Below are 13,693 nucleotides of genomic sequence, written 5' to 3'. Positions count from 1 at the left end.
ATAGACTACTTTTGACATTAAAATGTAAGTATTTAAGGAAAGCCTACCACACAATATACTTTACACACAGCATTCTGTGCTCATAAACTATGAGTACCACAACATTTCTCCAAAATACATTTAAGATATAATACATAAAATATTATACATACATAATGGACAGCATTAGAAATGGAAACATTTTTGAACAGATTTTGTCTTCCTTTTTCCCCAAATCTTTCCAATTCTGATTGCACATAATTTTCTGTATTCCTCATTTTCAGAGCCTGGGTATGCTGAAAAAATTAGATTTAAGAAATCTCCTTCAAATGACACACCTCAAATTTACAGTACTTAAGCAGTCAAATGCTGACTTTGATTTTAATTTGATAGGGATTAATTTGATAGGGATGATTAACATGCATGAACTCCAAGAAAAGGATAACTTTCCTCACATTGGTGAAGCATTGTGTTAATCTGGTGCAGTAATAACTTACTGCCTATACATTAGTTTTGCCATCTGCACTGAGCAGAACAAGAAACATACCACAATTGCCAGAAGTGAAGACATGCTGGATAAACCCATAGGACTTTGCACTGATCAACAATCAAAGTATTTTAAATAAATTTTGGAAGCATCAAAATACTGAAAATGGTATTGTCATGCTATGACAATGTCTTCTATGGAACAACGCAATTCCAGCATGAGACCTGCCATCTGACAAACGTCATGGCATAGCTGAGCATCTGTAACTAAGAATATACATGATTGACCTGCTTTAGGCAACAGCTAAAAAAAAATTATGAGCAGAAAGGTTTAGAAGACTGTTATATACAGTTTGCATAGAAGTATCTGGAAACTGTAATACCTGTATTTGTCTCTTGGAAAATCCTTTAAGCAGAGGTGATGGAAGACTATGCATGAGGTTCATTGGTATAATATACTATAAACACCAGAAGCAAGAGCTACTCTAAGCCAGAGATGCAGGAGGACTACTGCAACATCAAGCACTTTGGTCTTTTCCAAAGGAATGGTAAACTCCTTATCATCAGCAATGAATGTATCACATGGAAAATAACCTGCTTACAGAAGTGCCTTCCATTGATGTTTAACCTAGGGGAGATGGGGGAACGACACCCACTAAAAACTGAGGCAGCAGAAGACAGATATCTTGACATCAAGACATTCACAAGCTATTTGCAATACAGCCTATTCTTAAAATTTACATACTTTAGTGAATGAGAGTCAGCATGCTCACACCTTGACAGGTGAGCACAACAGAATTTTACATCACATCCCTTAGAGCACAAACATGCTGAGGAGTGTTTAGACCTCCCAAACTTCCACCTCAGTTCATTGGCAGCATTTCCAAACAATATTCAGGTTGCACAGCAGAGCATTTTAAAATTAAATAAATTAGACAGATCTAATTTCAGGAGAGGAAAGTTCAGCAAATTAAGTACAGCTCTTAATTAGCAAAGAGCTAGCCTAGCCTCCTTTAATGAATAAGAATCTTGAGAAAGAACACACAGAGACTGGCTTGAAATATATACCACGTATTTATTGGCTTCAGCTTTATATGAACACAGTGATAGAGAAGACAGTGCCACAAGGCTCAAGGTAAGAAGGCAAAACTGATGACAAAAGTTCTTATGCAGGCTAATCAAACTCAGCTCGGGACAAGGAGACAGCTATATTCCATGCCACCACTTGAATCTTTAGCAAAGGTGTCAGAGAGCATTTGACTGTAACATCTGCTAGTTAGAAACTTAGGAAGTAAAAAACCCTAACCCTTAACATTCTAAATTAGAAGCCTAATGCACAGATAAAGAAATTATAAAGAAGGTATGTTTCTGATAGGTCAGATTCTCATCTGCTGGACTAGTCTAAATGCAGAGTAACTGCTGAGGTCAGAGAACATTCAAATTTAAAGTAGGTCAGAAGGTGGTGACAGGACCTCCTGTGAACAGCAATACTACCATCTGCATCTTACCACAAACATGGTATCAACTGTTAACTTTGCTTCTTCTGCAGGAGGCCACAAAAAGCCTGAAATCACCTCCAAGGTACTTTAATAATAACAACCATTATCAGCTTCCTCTTAAATTCTACTCCAATTTTCATTCACCTGCCAGAAAAGATTTCTCATAGTTTTAACACTGGAAAAATGAAAATCTAGAAATAAAATTAATAGTTGTATATGACACAAAAAACCAGTGCCCTAAAATAGCCCACATCTACCCACAGTCCACCTGGTTTTTACCCACTACCTAATACTGCCTCTCTAAAGAGTCCAGTGTCCACATGGGACTAGTTCTCTTGGTGAAGAGACTTCCACAGACTGACACGTATTTCAAGGGCATGCATTTTCATGAGAAATTACACCATAAATGGAGATTTTGCGTTTGCCTCCAAAACAAACAAAACAAGCTGCCATTCTTACCGGTAACAAAGCAAACAAAATATGTATCCACACATACATGCCACACACACCTTCTCCCCCAAAATCTCAGTTACACACCCATATCAGTTTTGTATCTATGACAATTTACATTCCCATAATAATGAAAGATCATCTGAGCACCAGCTGCAGTGTCTGTGTGCCTACCAACTGACAATAAAGATTAAAAGAGACAAATGAGCTTATACACCATCCATATTTCTTTCGTCTATCTGTGCAGACAGCTGGAACATCCTTGTGCTATAAGTCTCTTTCAGATAAGACAGCTGTTTGGTTCAGAACATGGAGAAAACAATCAGTGTTCAGCAATGTATTTTCTGAAAAACAGACTCGTGCATGCACACAGGCAGAGCTGAAAGCTCTCAAACCTCTCTTCAAGTAGAGAAGGGCTGCTAAATCTCAGCTCAAAAGAGCAAATTTGAACTGATTTCAGGCTAGGCATGAACTGGCTTTCTGACACCAGATAACATGTAGTCAGACTTTATGCCTCAGCATCCCTATATAAAAAAAAACCCCTAAACAGAACCAAAACCAGAGCCCCAGTCTCCCACTGGAGGAGGGAGATTGTGTATGCACACAACCTACAGATTCTTCTCCCACTTCAAAACTCGGCATGTTACTGATCATGTCAAGATTCAGAGTCTCAGATGATGTAGGGAATGCTTCAGTTACCTCAGCTGGTTAGAGTCACGGGTTTGATCCCCATATGGGCCATTCACTTAGGAGTTGGACTCAATTATCCTTGTGGGTCCCTTCCAAGTCAGAATACCCTGTGATTAAATCCAGAAGCATTTGAATATTGTTCCTTGAACAAGCAGAGGTCCCAGTCCCTCCAGTGAAAGTTTTTATAGAGTGGAAAACCTAAGACATTGGTCTTAAAAGCTGGCCATCAGTAACATGGATGCTCATGGCCTTCCTCAGGAACTGCGAACAAGAGCACTCCCATTGTAACATCATACACTGTCTGACCTGGGAAGGACCTGGGCCCAAGAGACCCCATGAGGTCCGCGCTGGTGGTGTCTTGCTGCTTCCGACACTAGACTCAGTTCAGGGCAGCTCGCTCATCCACCCCAGCACCTCACCAAACTCCTGTAAATTTAGGTCCATCCACAAATCCTGGATAGAAGAATTGATGGATGTTTTGTCTGATGAGGACAATGTTGTCAGTTCATCCACAAAGGAGGTTAGCTACTTGTTTCAAAATTGGGGGAAAGAATGGAGAGGGGAGAACAAAAATGTGTACTTACCTCGTGCATCGAAGAATTCATCATCGGAGCTCTCTACAGAGTCTCTGAGAACATTCTGCATATGCCGCTGAGCGTCACCAAATTGGCACGGGCCAGCTGGAAATACAAGGAGACTCACATTAACACGAGGGAATGCTCACCTCTGCTCCAGAGAAAAACCCCGACCCAACACATTAATGAACAGTTTGTGTATGCCCCTCAGGAGGATGGTCATCATGCACACTTTAATCTCAACTGTAAGCCAGCCAGAGCTCTCAGGATGGCAAAAAAAAATACTTCCACTTAACCAAAGTGATTAAAACAAGTTCATGTTAAAGATAAGCCTTCATCACTTTCAGCTAATGCAGTGACCTCAAAAGATAAATTCTTTCCTGTTGAATTTATCTGGCTGTTCCATTCCAACACTCAAACTGCACATTGTTTCTAAGACATACAGCAGCATTTCCCCAGGACATAGCAGTAGCTCCCACTTAAATTCAATTTAACTCCTAAAAGAAGTGCCGTCTTATTTGGCTCACAGATTTGCAGACAAGCTACTCAATTCTCACTCAGTGAACTGCTTTCACCAGAGGGCTTTGCTGTGCTGGAGCCTGGGGCTTTTATTTGAAGCTTGCCATTTGAAGATGAAGGCAAAACCACATTAGAATAGGTACAGTAACAGATATAGTCATGACACCTTAGATGGTCCTTATAGATTATCATACTCAAACTAATTTGTAGTTAGTAAACCAGACTTGTCTAAATACCTGAATTCTCCTTGCATCTGAGCAACCCAACACTAGAAAGCAGTAGCGGAATATATTCCTTATATTAACAACAAAGTCTCCCCACAGTCAGTGGAGGACCAGGGATCAAATCCACCATACCCTTAACAACACTATTGTAGAAAGGACACTCATTACCCACCAGAACAGTGTCCTTCGTTTTATTCATTTTTGCAAATGACGACATCAGACCTGATTCTAATATCCTGAGCCCCTCGCCACAAAAACATTCTTCTCTCAGTAGTAAAAGAGCAACTCAAACAGAGGATGCATCCTTCTGTATTATTCTGGAGAAAACATGCCTCTAGGTCACAGCCTTTTGTTCTTCATTTACTCCACCTATAGCTGAATTAATCAGAAATATAAGTGAAGGGTGGTAAGAAGAAGCAGATTTTAGCTGGCCAAGATGTGAGTAAAAATAATAATCAATTAATAGCATTTTAATATGGTTTAAAAAAATACTTATTAAGGAGTCAGTATTCATTTCAAGAGTACAGCATGTATTGGGAATCTGTCCAGTGATATCTGGCAGCTGATGGAGTCCCTCCATTCAGATTCATATCTATCCTAAAATGTATCACTATAGTCATCAAAATAGTGGTAGAAAGAACACTATTCTGAACTTCTAATGACAAAAAGTCTGCATTGGGTCAATGCTTGGAAGAGAAGGCATTTCAAAATTTCAAAAGCACAAGATGGGAGGCACCACAAAAATACTGGAGTGGTGTATGGAGGGTTGGACAGAAGGAGGAAGGGAGGGAGGGAGAGAGGGAGAACAAAAGGAGGGAGGAGGCTATACAAATAAGAAATTGTAAAAACTTCCAAAGTACTCCAAAGTAAAGAGCAATTCCCTGGAGAAGAACTGCCACTAGCCTGGCTGAAAATCAGTAGAAGTACTCACCCCACAAAAAAAGTCATGGTTCTAGGGACCTTGGAGTTTGATGTAGAATGTGAAGGGAGGGCAGGGGAAAGAGTCACAAATATCCAGGCATAAATTCTGGCCATGAGAAAAGTTCTTGGGAGCATCAGTTTTATTATATTGCACTGGGAATGCTTCTACATTTAGAAGCAGCTTAAACATAACCACAGTCAGCAGCACAAATCTGTGTAAAGCTCACTGCAACAGCTCTCTACATCTAGATTGATTTGCTGGCTGGACTGCATTGCATTGCCCTAATACATTGGTGCTATTGAGTCTGCTTCCTTCTGTGCCAGCAGATTAGCATCAGGCACCTTCAGAGGACTCTATTAACATTTCTTGATTTTATTAGACACTGGCATTACCTGGACTCACTGACTTGATTTACACTGTCAACTGCCGCATATTTTATTTTATAATTTTGCTTCAGAGAATGAAAAGACCAGCCCTACTTCACAACACAGGCGAGCTCCTCGGTAATGACATTTTATGCCTCTATGGCAGTGAACCTACTCTTTATAAGATCAGTCAGCTGACTCTTAGCAGCCAGATTTCAGCAATTTTTGCACCCAGGGTAGCAACTTTCATTTCAGTTGTTCAGGATCACAATTTCTGATCATAGAAGGGGAAAGCACGTAGAAATGCTTTGAACACTGCATGACCAATTTGCAAGTCATAATAGTTGCACTGGAAGTACATACAGTAGTTCCCCGTAAGCTGTTGGGGCAGCACGACAGACGGACAGTAGGATACAACAGTAACATTTCCAAGAGGCAGATGGAGAGCCCATAGAAACGCACAGGTGCTTTTCTTCTAGAAGAAGCAGAAGTTTCCTATCTAACCTGTTCTCTCTGCTCAGAACTGCAGGTTGTGACAGTCAACCTGTCACAGAGGGAGCTGGAAGAGACTTTCCCTGAGCACAGAACCACCGTAAAAGCTAGGGAGAAGACAAGAGCAGAGCCATCATTGCAGCATTATGAACAGAAGCTGAATGCTCTAGTTAGGCCAGCACTAACTGTAATTAATTGTAATTAAGATTACAATCAGGGATTTTCCTCATTAAAAAAAGTCTTGATTTTTTTCTTCAACGAAGAACAGCTGGAATTTCACTGGTACTTTGCTGCATCAGTGATCTGGGTGACATGTGAGGAGGTGCTGTGATGCATGAGTAAAACTCAATGTTGGAAAGCACTCTCCTAATTTTCCCTGCACAAATTTTGTTCACATTTTAGTTTTTTCTGTGGCTGATGCTATCATATCCACCTGAAGACAACTCTTGTAGGACCTACAGAAAGCAGTATTCCCACATGTATACCATTCCATAATACATATACACACGCATCATCAATATACTAGATCTGGGTCTGTGATTCACTATACTTCACAATATGCCCCAACCTCACAGTAGCAGTCAGTGTGTAAAAGGCTAATTAAAAGCAAAGTCACTTTTGAATGTTTGTGAAAAGCAATCAGTTAAAGTAATATTTTTAGATTTACAAAATAATGAATATATTCATTAGCCAATTTACTCTTGTTAGATATTGATTTCCTTACCCCTGCAATGTACAACTAAGGATCACAACTGAAACCTATACCCTGCACAACAGCTTCCATAAGGGGAAGAGCCACAGAAACAATCAGCTACAATATCTTGTGATAGGCAGCAAAATAGTCAGGATCTCATTTGACTTAAAAATTGCTACAGAAATAGTTCCATGTTCTGTTATGCAACACTCGCACTTCCGGTTGAAGGCAAGTCAGACTGCACCTCTGTACACGTCATCCTAATTCAAATGCGAGGCAAATTTCATCCTTGGTCTTTAGTGACTGTACATAATTCCAGCAAACAGCAGAAGGAACAGTTCCCACTCACATAGCAGCAGCTTCTAATGCTGTCCATTCAGAGAAGGAACAACCCACTAAAATGACGCAATCTCTGATATATTCCACAAATAGACCTAAGGAGCAGAACAGCCATGGAAAATGCCAATTCCACTTTGACCCACAAACACCAGCAGAGCTCGTTTTACCATAGTTCCATAAGAAATCAACAGCAGTTGGAAAGTATACATAAGAGACGAATCAGCTCCAGCTTCCTCTGATCAGGAGACATAAACCCAAATTGTTTCCAAGGTGCCTCTTTTTTTTTATCAAACTAGCAATGATATGATGTTTAAGCAGTGCATGAGCACATTTCATTCCATGTGATACGAGGGTGATTCTAAAAGAGAAAAAAAAAAAGAAAAACACAAGAGGAACTAAAGTGACCCTACTGGTCTGTAGCCAACATTCTCAGGACTAAGGAAATGGAAACAGAAGGACATGTAAGAAGTGAAGTAAGGCTGAAGAGGCTCTGAAAAACACTTTAAGAAACAAAGGTTTTCCTCTGAAAACTGCATAGCTAATGCTGCACTTGTTAGGCAAAGATCATATTTAAAATGCATACCACGTCAGGAGAAAGAAAAGGCATGTACTTTCCATTTCCATTCCAGTAACCGGCATCAATTCTGACAGCACAAAGCAACACCGTACACTACAGACCCCAGGTCCTTAGGTGCCAAACACCTGGAGGTTAAACGTGAGGAGCACAGGAGTATCTCCTGGAAAAAGGAAGGAACATTTTCCTGTGGAAATGATGCCCTCTAGTGGAAGCACACTTTGCCAAGACACAGGGATTGAATCTGCTACTGGATCTAATGAGCAGAAAATTAATTTTCAAATGCAGCAGGAAGTAAGCCTAGCCCTGCTGTGAAACCACAGCCATGTTACCTTTCGTCACTGGTTCTGCCTTCTCCTCATTTTGAAATAGCTTTTAAAAACACTTACTGCAACAGAAAAACAAAACCATTACTGGAGTCATTGCATCACTGTTTACAGAAGCACTTCACGAGCAGTACCAGCACATACACTTTGGGAATGAAAGAGCAGTGATTTCATTCCTAAAACATACTGTGAGGGCAGAGTAGCAGCACAGTAGGCTCAGTCCAGAAGCATCACCGTAAGAGTCACTCCACATCTCCCTCTTCTCCTTACCAATGCACGTATCACTGGCTACCTTGTCAGGCAAACAGGACAGACGGAAAGTAAGCAGGATGACCCAAATGCCAGTCATACCATCCCCTTGTGTACTGGCAGCATTACAGGCTGGTTCCAGAGGCCATCCCAGCTCAGGTGTGCTCACATCAGAGCTGCCAGGAAAATGCATTCAAGCAGCTTGGGATAAGAGCAGCAGTTTTCATTGGATGCAAGTACAGCAGTGGGCTTTACTGTAAAACTAATTAAATATTATTCACTTCACCATCATACTATCACAGATTTCAAGCTTTGCAGCAGGCCCAGCCTTTTTCTACATCTTTTGCTTGGTAACAAACATTTTCCAATTTCCAATCAAGCCTAGAGGTAAGCACATGCCAGACAACAAGCAATCATAAAAAAAACCACTCCTGAATACTACCACGACACCTAGGTAGAGATGAAACAGCACACAATGTTCTCATAGATACTGGAAACTCAGTCTTTTACATAGTCAAATATTGAGTGTTGAATTAATCTCAGTTAAAAAATAATAAAAAATAGACTTTATTGCAAAGATTAAAACATTTCCACTTGTCAAAACTTGTTTTAGAAGTGTACCATTTTGAATTCAGGGGCAGTTTTCCTAATAAAATCAAAAAGCACAAGTCATTTTTCCATTTGGATAGAGATGCTGGGTAGGAGGAATGACCTTTGCTATTGCTACTGACTGCTGTTGCATAATACTTCTTTCTGTTTTGCCGGTTTCAGATGCTTCTTGCCTACCCATTAAGTGATTTAACTCAGCTACCCACACAGTGTTACCTAGTGACTGTGCAGTTAAGACTCACTGGAGGCCAAGTTCACCCACTATTATTTTCTAGTTATGTTTTATTTCCTATTTGGAAAATGTAAAATTGTTACAAGGATGTGAATTTAACTACTGGAGGCACTCCTAAGACTCAGGAATACATACAAGACAGAGGGAGATGCTGATCAGAAGAAGTCCTTGCCTACACACTGACCACCAAAAAATATGGACCATATATGCCATCACTTATAGCAGGGCCACACAGAGCTCATCCAAAATTATGGAATGAATCTGCAGCAGAGACCGGAACTGAAATGAAATCAGTTGAAGCTGAAATGAAACACACTGCAAGTGGAAGGGGCTGATGAAGGAGGCCTACAAAACTGTGAGGCTAAAGGGGGAGAGGGAGAAAAATAACAGTGGGAGGCAAGAGGGAGAGAACAAAAAAGGCCAAAGGGGATGGGGAAGAAAAAAGTGGAAGATCAAGTCAAGATGTCAAGTTCTCTTGTCAAAATGCAGAGCTGACAAAGCCAGATATAGTTACAGACAGAAAAAAGTCCACATAAATTGCAGGTTCTCTTGTCAAGAAGTGAAAGATCTAACTGATGGAACAGTCCAGATGCCACTGTGGTCAGAAGTGCCCAACACAACCAACTCCTCTCTCCCATTCCTCATTCAGTGTCTTTCATCTCACAGCAACTTCACAGTGAGAAATCCCTGGTTGTCTACTCTGTACATCCCTCCACTGCCAGTTGGTAAGGATAGGCATGTATTTGAATATTGAGTACAGGAAACAAATTGAGAAACTAAGCCATGCAGGCCTTTAAGCCCCTATTTTAAGGTACCAGTGACATTTGCAGTCTTGCACTTCACAGGATTACTAGTGAGGTGGAGGAAGAGAGAGAAGAAGTTTAACATGACTGTTCAGACTTCAAAACCTAGATCGAACTTTCCTGTAAACATGGTACATCTCCCAGAGCTGTTTCTTGATGTTTCAGATGCCAGCTTCCCCACAGCAGAAATTAACTTCACCCTCCCTCTCAGCAGTGTCATCACCTCCTCCAAACTTACTCCCCAAAACCACAGAAGATATGAATATTCTCTAACCTTTTCCTGCAAGGACTGTAGGTGGACTGCCTGCAACACATTGAAAGTCTCTACTTTCATAGTGCAGAGATTCTGGCATTTTTGAGTCACTGTGCTCTATTAAAAATGAAGCTGGAGATGAAGAGCAGATACCCTACAACTCCCACAGGGACATGTCAGGTAGTGATCTGCAATTGTCTCTGTGTGGTTTTACAATCTAGACTCTTGCAAATGCCCAAGCATTTCCGTGCAGGGACTACTTCAAGTGCTTAAGATCTGGAGTTCACTAGGTGAGATCTGGCTACTCAAACGAGTCAAGCGTGGACCATGTCTAAAAGCCCTTTACAAGCACACCTGTCATTCAACAGTGACCAAACCGCACATTTTCAGTACAATTTTGGTCTTCCTTTCTATCTGAGGTAAGGCTACAGCACTGGCAGGGGCTGCAAGGTAGGGTAATACAAGCAAAATAGATGCAATTTTTTATAATTGTGCATATTGCAGCTCACATTGATAAACTCGGTAGGCTCAAATATGTGTTGCTATAAAAGCAACACATTTTCCCTACACCTAGAGCAGATAGTTTCTTCCAGACGTCCTTTGTGAATGGTCTACTCTTACTTTTCTTTGCAATAAGTAGTGACAACATCACAAAGCTTGTATCAAAATACATAGTTTGTCAGTGAAATCACATCCAAGACAAGTACCATGCTTTAAAATTCCTGTCCAAAACTGTGTTTGAATATGCAAGCTATGTATGCAGGCTGTGTTACTCACGTATCACAGAAAGCAAAAGCAATGCTCCCTTATTTTCTTATCAAACTTAAAAGGATTGCAAACTAATGCCAGAGAAAAAAAATGAGACTTTTCCCCCATTGGATTACTTCTTCATCTTCCAAAGACAGAAAAAAACCATTTAGTTCAATTCTGTATTTGCATCCTCTGAAATTATTGATGCTCTCATGTTCCTGAGTATTACATCTCTGGGCTGCCACCAATCCATGCTTACTTTGGGGGAGTAAAAGAAATAACCAGTGCTGGAAAAAAACCCTCTTTTAGGTTTAGCTTTAATATTGCCACGCTGCTGTAAAGCTGTGTCCAGACCTGGCACCGAACGCCAGGCGAGTGTCACATACTGACCATTCAGTCGTAGCAGTTAGGCCTTCACCTGCAGCAGCAATGGGTTCTGCATGCAACCTATAAGAAAACCACTTCTGCATCAGCAACTGCACTCTCACCTGTTCTGGCCATTGTGCACACAGAACATATTCTACCTCGTTAAGGCTGCACCTGCGGCTGGGCACGGGACATCAGGGTGCGGGTGCTGCTGCTGAGCATCCTCCAGCCCTGGTCTCAGTCCCAGCCAACCGACCTCCAACCTCCACATTGCTCAGGCTCCGGAGGAAGCACGAGTTACAGCACGTGAATGGGCAAGGCGCAGCGCAGGCTTTCGGCAAATTACACCCAACAGCGCACCTGTATTGTTCTCCGACCACGGCTGCAGCCTCCCGGTCTGCTCCTCCCGAGTGGGCGCCAGAGAGCAACGGCCCGAACCAGGCGGCAGCCAGGGAATTCCCCCGGAGCTACGAGAGACCCTTCCCGGACCAGCACCGCCGGAGGGCGGGAAGGAAGCCGGGCAGCGGCGACTGGCGCGGGCGCCCGCGATGCCCCGACAGACCCGCACGGCCGTGCCGCGACCACGACACCGGCAGATGCGGGCGCCGAAGGCAGAGCGGGCCGTGCTCGATAACGACGACGAGGACAAATGTATCCGCGCCTCGTTCACGCGAGTTTGCGTTCACCACTCCGCGGGGCCGAAGGCGAAGAACGCGGAGACGGGGCTGCCCCGGAGCCGCGGGTGGGCGGGGAGCGCGCCGGAGCCCCATCCCCGCCGTGCCCCTGGGGCCCCGCGCTCCCCTCGGGGCCGCCTCATCCCGCCCCAGGGGCCTCGCTCTACCCTAGGGACTGCCCCTCGAGCTCAGCACTTACCTGGGAGTGGAGCTTTCGCCATTTCAGGGCTGCCCGCTCGCAGCCAAGCCGTCCTCAGCCTTATCAGGTGCTCGCCCGCTGGGCGCTCCGGCACCCTGCTCTCCGGCGCCCCATCGGCTTTCAGCAGAGGCCCCGCGCCGCCCCCTTGCCTGCGGCGTTGAGAGACGCGGCCGGGAGACGCCGCCGCCGCCGCCACCCGGTGCCGCCCGCCGCTAAAGGCGCAGCCGCCGTCGCTAACGGCGCAGTGAGCGGCTCCGCGGAGAGCGAGGGTCGGGCCGGGCCAGCACGGGGACTTGGCTACGCATAAACGGCCTGGAGAGAGCGGCCGCGAGGTGCACGCAGCACCCCGCCCTGGAGAAGGGCTCGGCGACGGGTCTCGTCTTGTCTCGCCTCGCCTCGCCGCTGCCGGCAAGGACCCTCCGCCTGGAGCTCGCCTCGCCCGCAGCCCACACGACACGCCCCCCGGGGAGGGGTCGGGGCTCCCTCGCCGTCTTGGTGCCCCTCGGAGCTGCAGCCGGGCAGAGCAGGAGGGGGCTGAGACCCGCGCCCCACTGCTGCCCCGCACCGTGCCCCGCTCCCGCCCTCAGCTGCCCGGGGAGCCGAGTGACGCTGTCCCTGCCCCGGCCCGTGGTGCTGGGGCGCGCACGGCTCGGCTGCTGCTGCGGCACTGCCCCTGCAAGCCGTTCCTGCGACTGGCTGCTCTGGATTTTAACAGCAAAATTCCTCCGGGTGTTGCCAAGCCCCGTGTCAATGCAGTAGCTGAACAACTGCAAAGCTGCATTTTAAGTCAGCTATAGGCAAGTGGCTTAGAGTCTGTTGAAAGCTGAATTAGGGAACTTACAGGGTGAGACTTGGTTCGTCCCTCTTCAGGAGCATCACTAGCGGCATTATCTCTAAAAGCACAGAAGCCAACTTCTCTAGAACCCCCAATAACTGGGAGAAATTCACCTTAAGGAACGTCTTAAGTCACAGCCCTCCTTGTAGAAACGATGGGAGGAGGCTGGCAGAGAGCTTAGGAGGGACTATACGATACTGCAGTGTGTCAGAACACCACCAAATAAAGGGCAGTGAACAAAAGTTTTGCCCCAAAACCCCTACTATTAAAGAGCCAAGGAAATATAATGCAACCAAGTCCTAAAGCAACTTCTAGGCTCTGTGTCAACACCAACTTGGTTAAGTATAAAGATAATTACATGATTTCCTAGGGGTATTGCTTAGCAGTTCATTCAAGAGCCACAGCAAATACCCCTGAGAACATGGTGAGTTAAGTGGTTTTGCTTGAGCCTTAAGTGGAATAGGTAGCCAGAATGCCCAGCAGTTCCCACCTCCAGAGCCAGCTGCAAGTAAACTATGGTTCACCTTCCCCCAGCTATGGGTGATAGTGCTATGACATGCTGTAAAGTTTGCCCTTGAGCCACATTGCC

At 44.2% G+C, this 13,693-nt stretch overlaps 1 protein-coding gene across 5 annotated transcripts in view; it reads right to left on the bottom strand.

The window, feature by feature from the left end:
- PITPNM3 (PITPNM family member 3) overlaps window positions 1–13,576 on the bottom strand; it is a 57,744-nt gene extending 44,168 nt beyond the window's left edge. For 3 of the 5 annotated variants that reach the window (XM_069033125.1, XM_069033126.1, XM_069033129.1), the window contains exons 1-2: window positions 12,270–12,813; window positions 3,689–3,784 (exon numbers count right to left, since the gene is read on the bottom strand). In XM_069033125.1, the coding sequence (XP_068889226.1) occupies window positions 3,689–3,784; window positions 12,270–12,291 (118 nt within the window). In that variant the 5' untranslated portion in view covers window positions 12,292–12,813. Of the gene's footprint in view, window positions 1–3,688; window positions 3,785–4,594; window positions 4,622–12,269; window positions 12,814–13,110 lie in introns of those variants that run through there. The other 2 variants (XM_069033127.1, XM_069033128.1) reach the window with 2 other exon arrangements.
- Window positions 13,577–13,693: the final 117 nt, after the last annotated feature.

The sequence above is a fragment of the Aphelocoma coerulescens genome, chromosome 19, assembly GCF_041296385.1.
Source record: "Aphelocoma coerulescens isolate FSJ_1873_10779 chromosome 19, UR_Acoe_1.0, whole genome shotgun sequence".
In the NCBI taxonomy this organism is placed as follows: domain Eukaryota; kingdom Metazoa; phylum Chordata; class Aves; order Passeriformes; family Corvidae; genus Aphelocoma; species Aphelocoma coerulescens.
The sequence above is the reverse complement of the archived record's forward strand: the minus strand, read 5'-3'. Positions and strand labels throughout refer to the sequence as shown.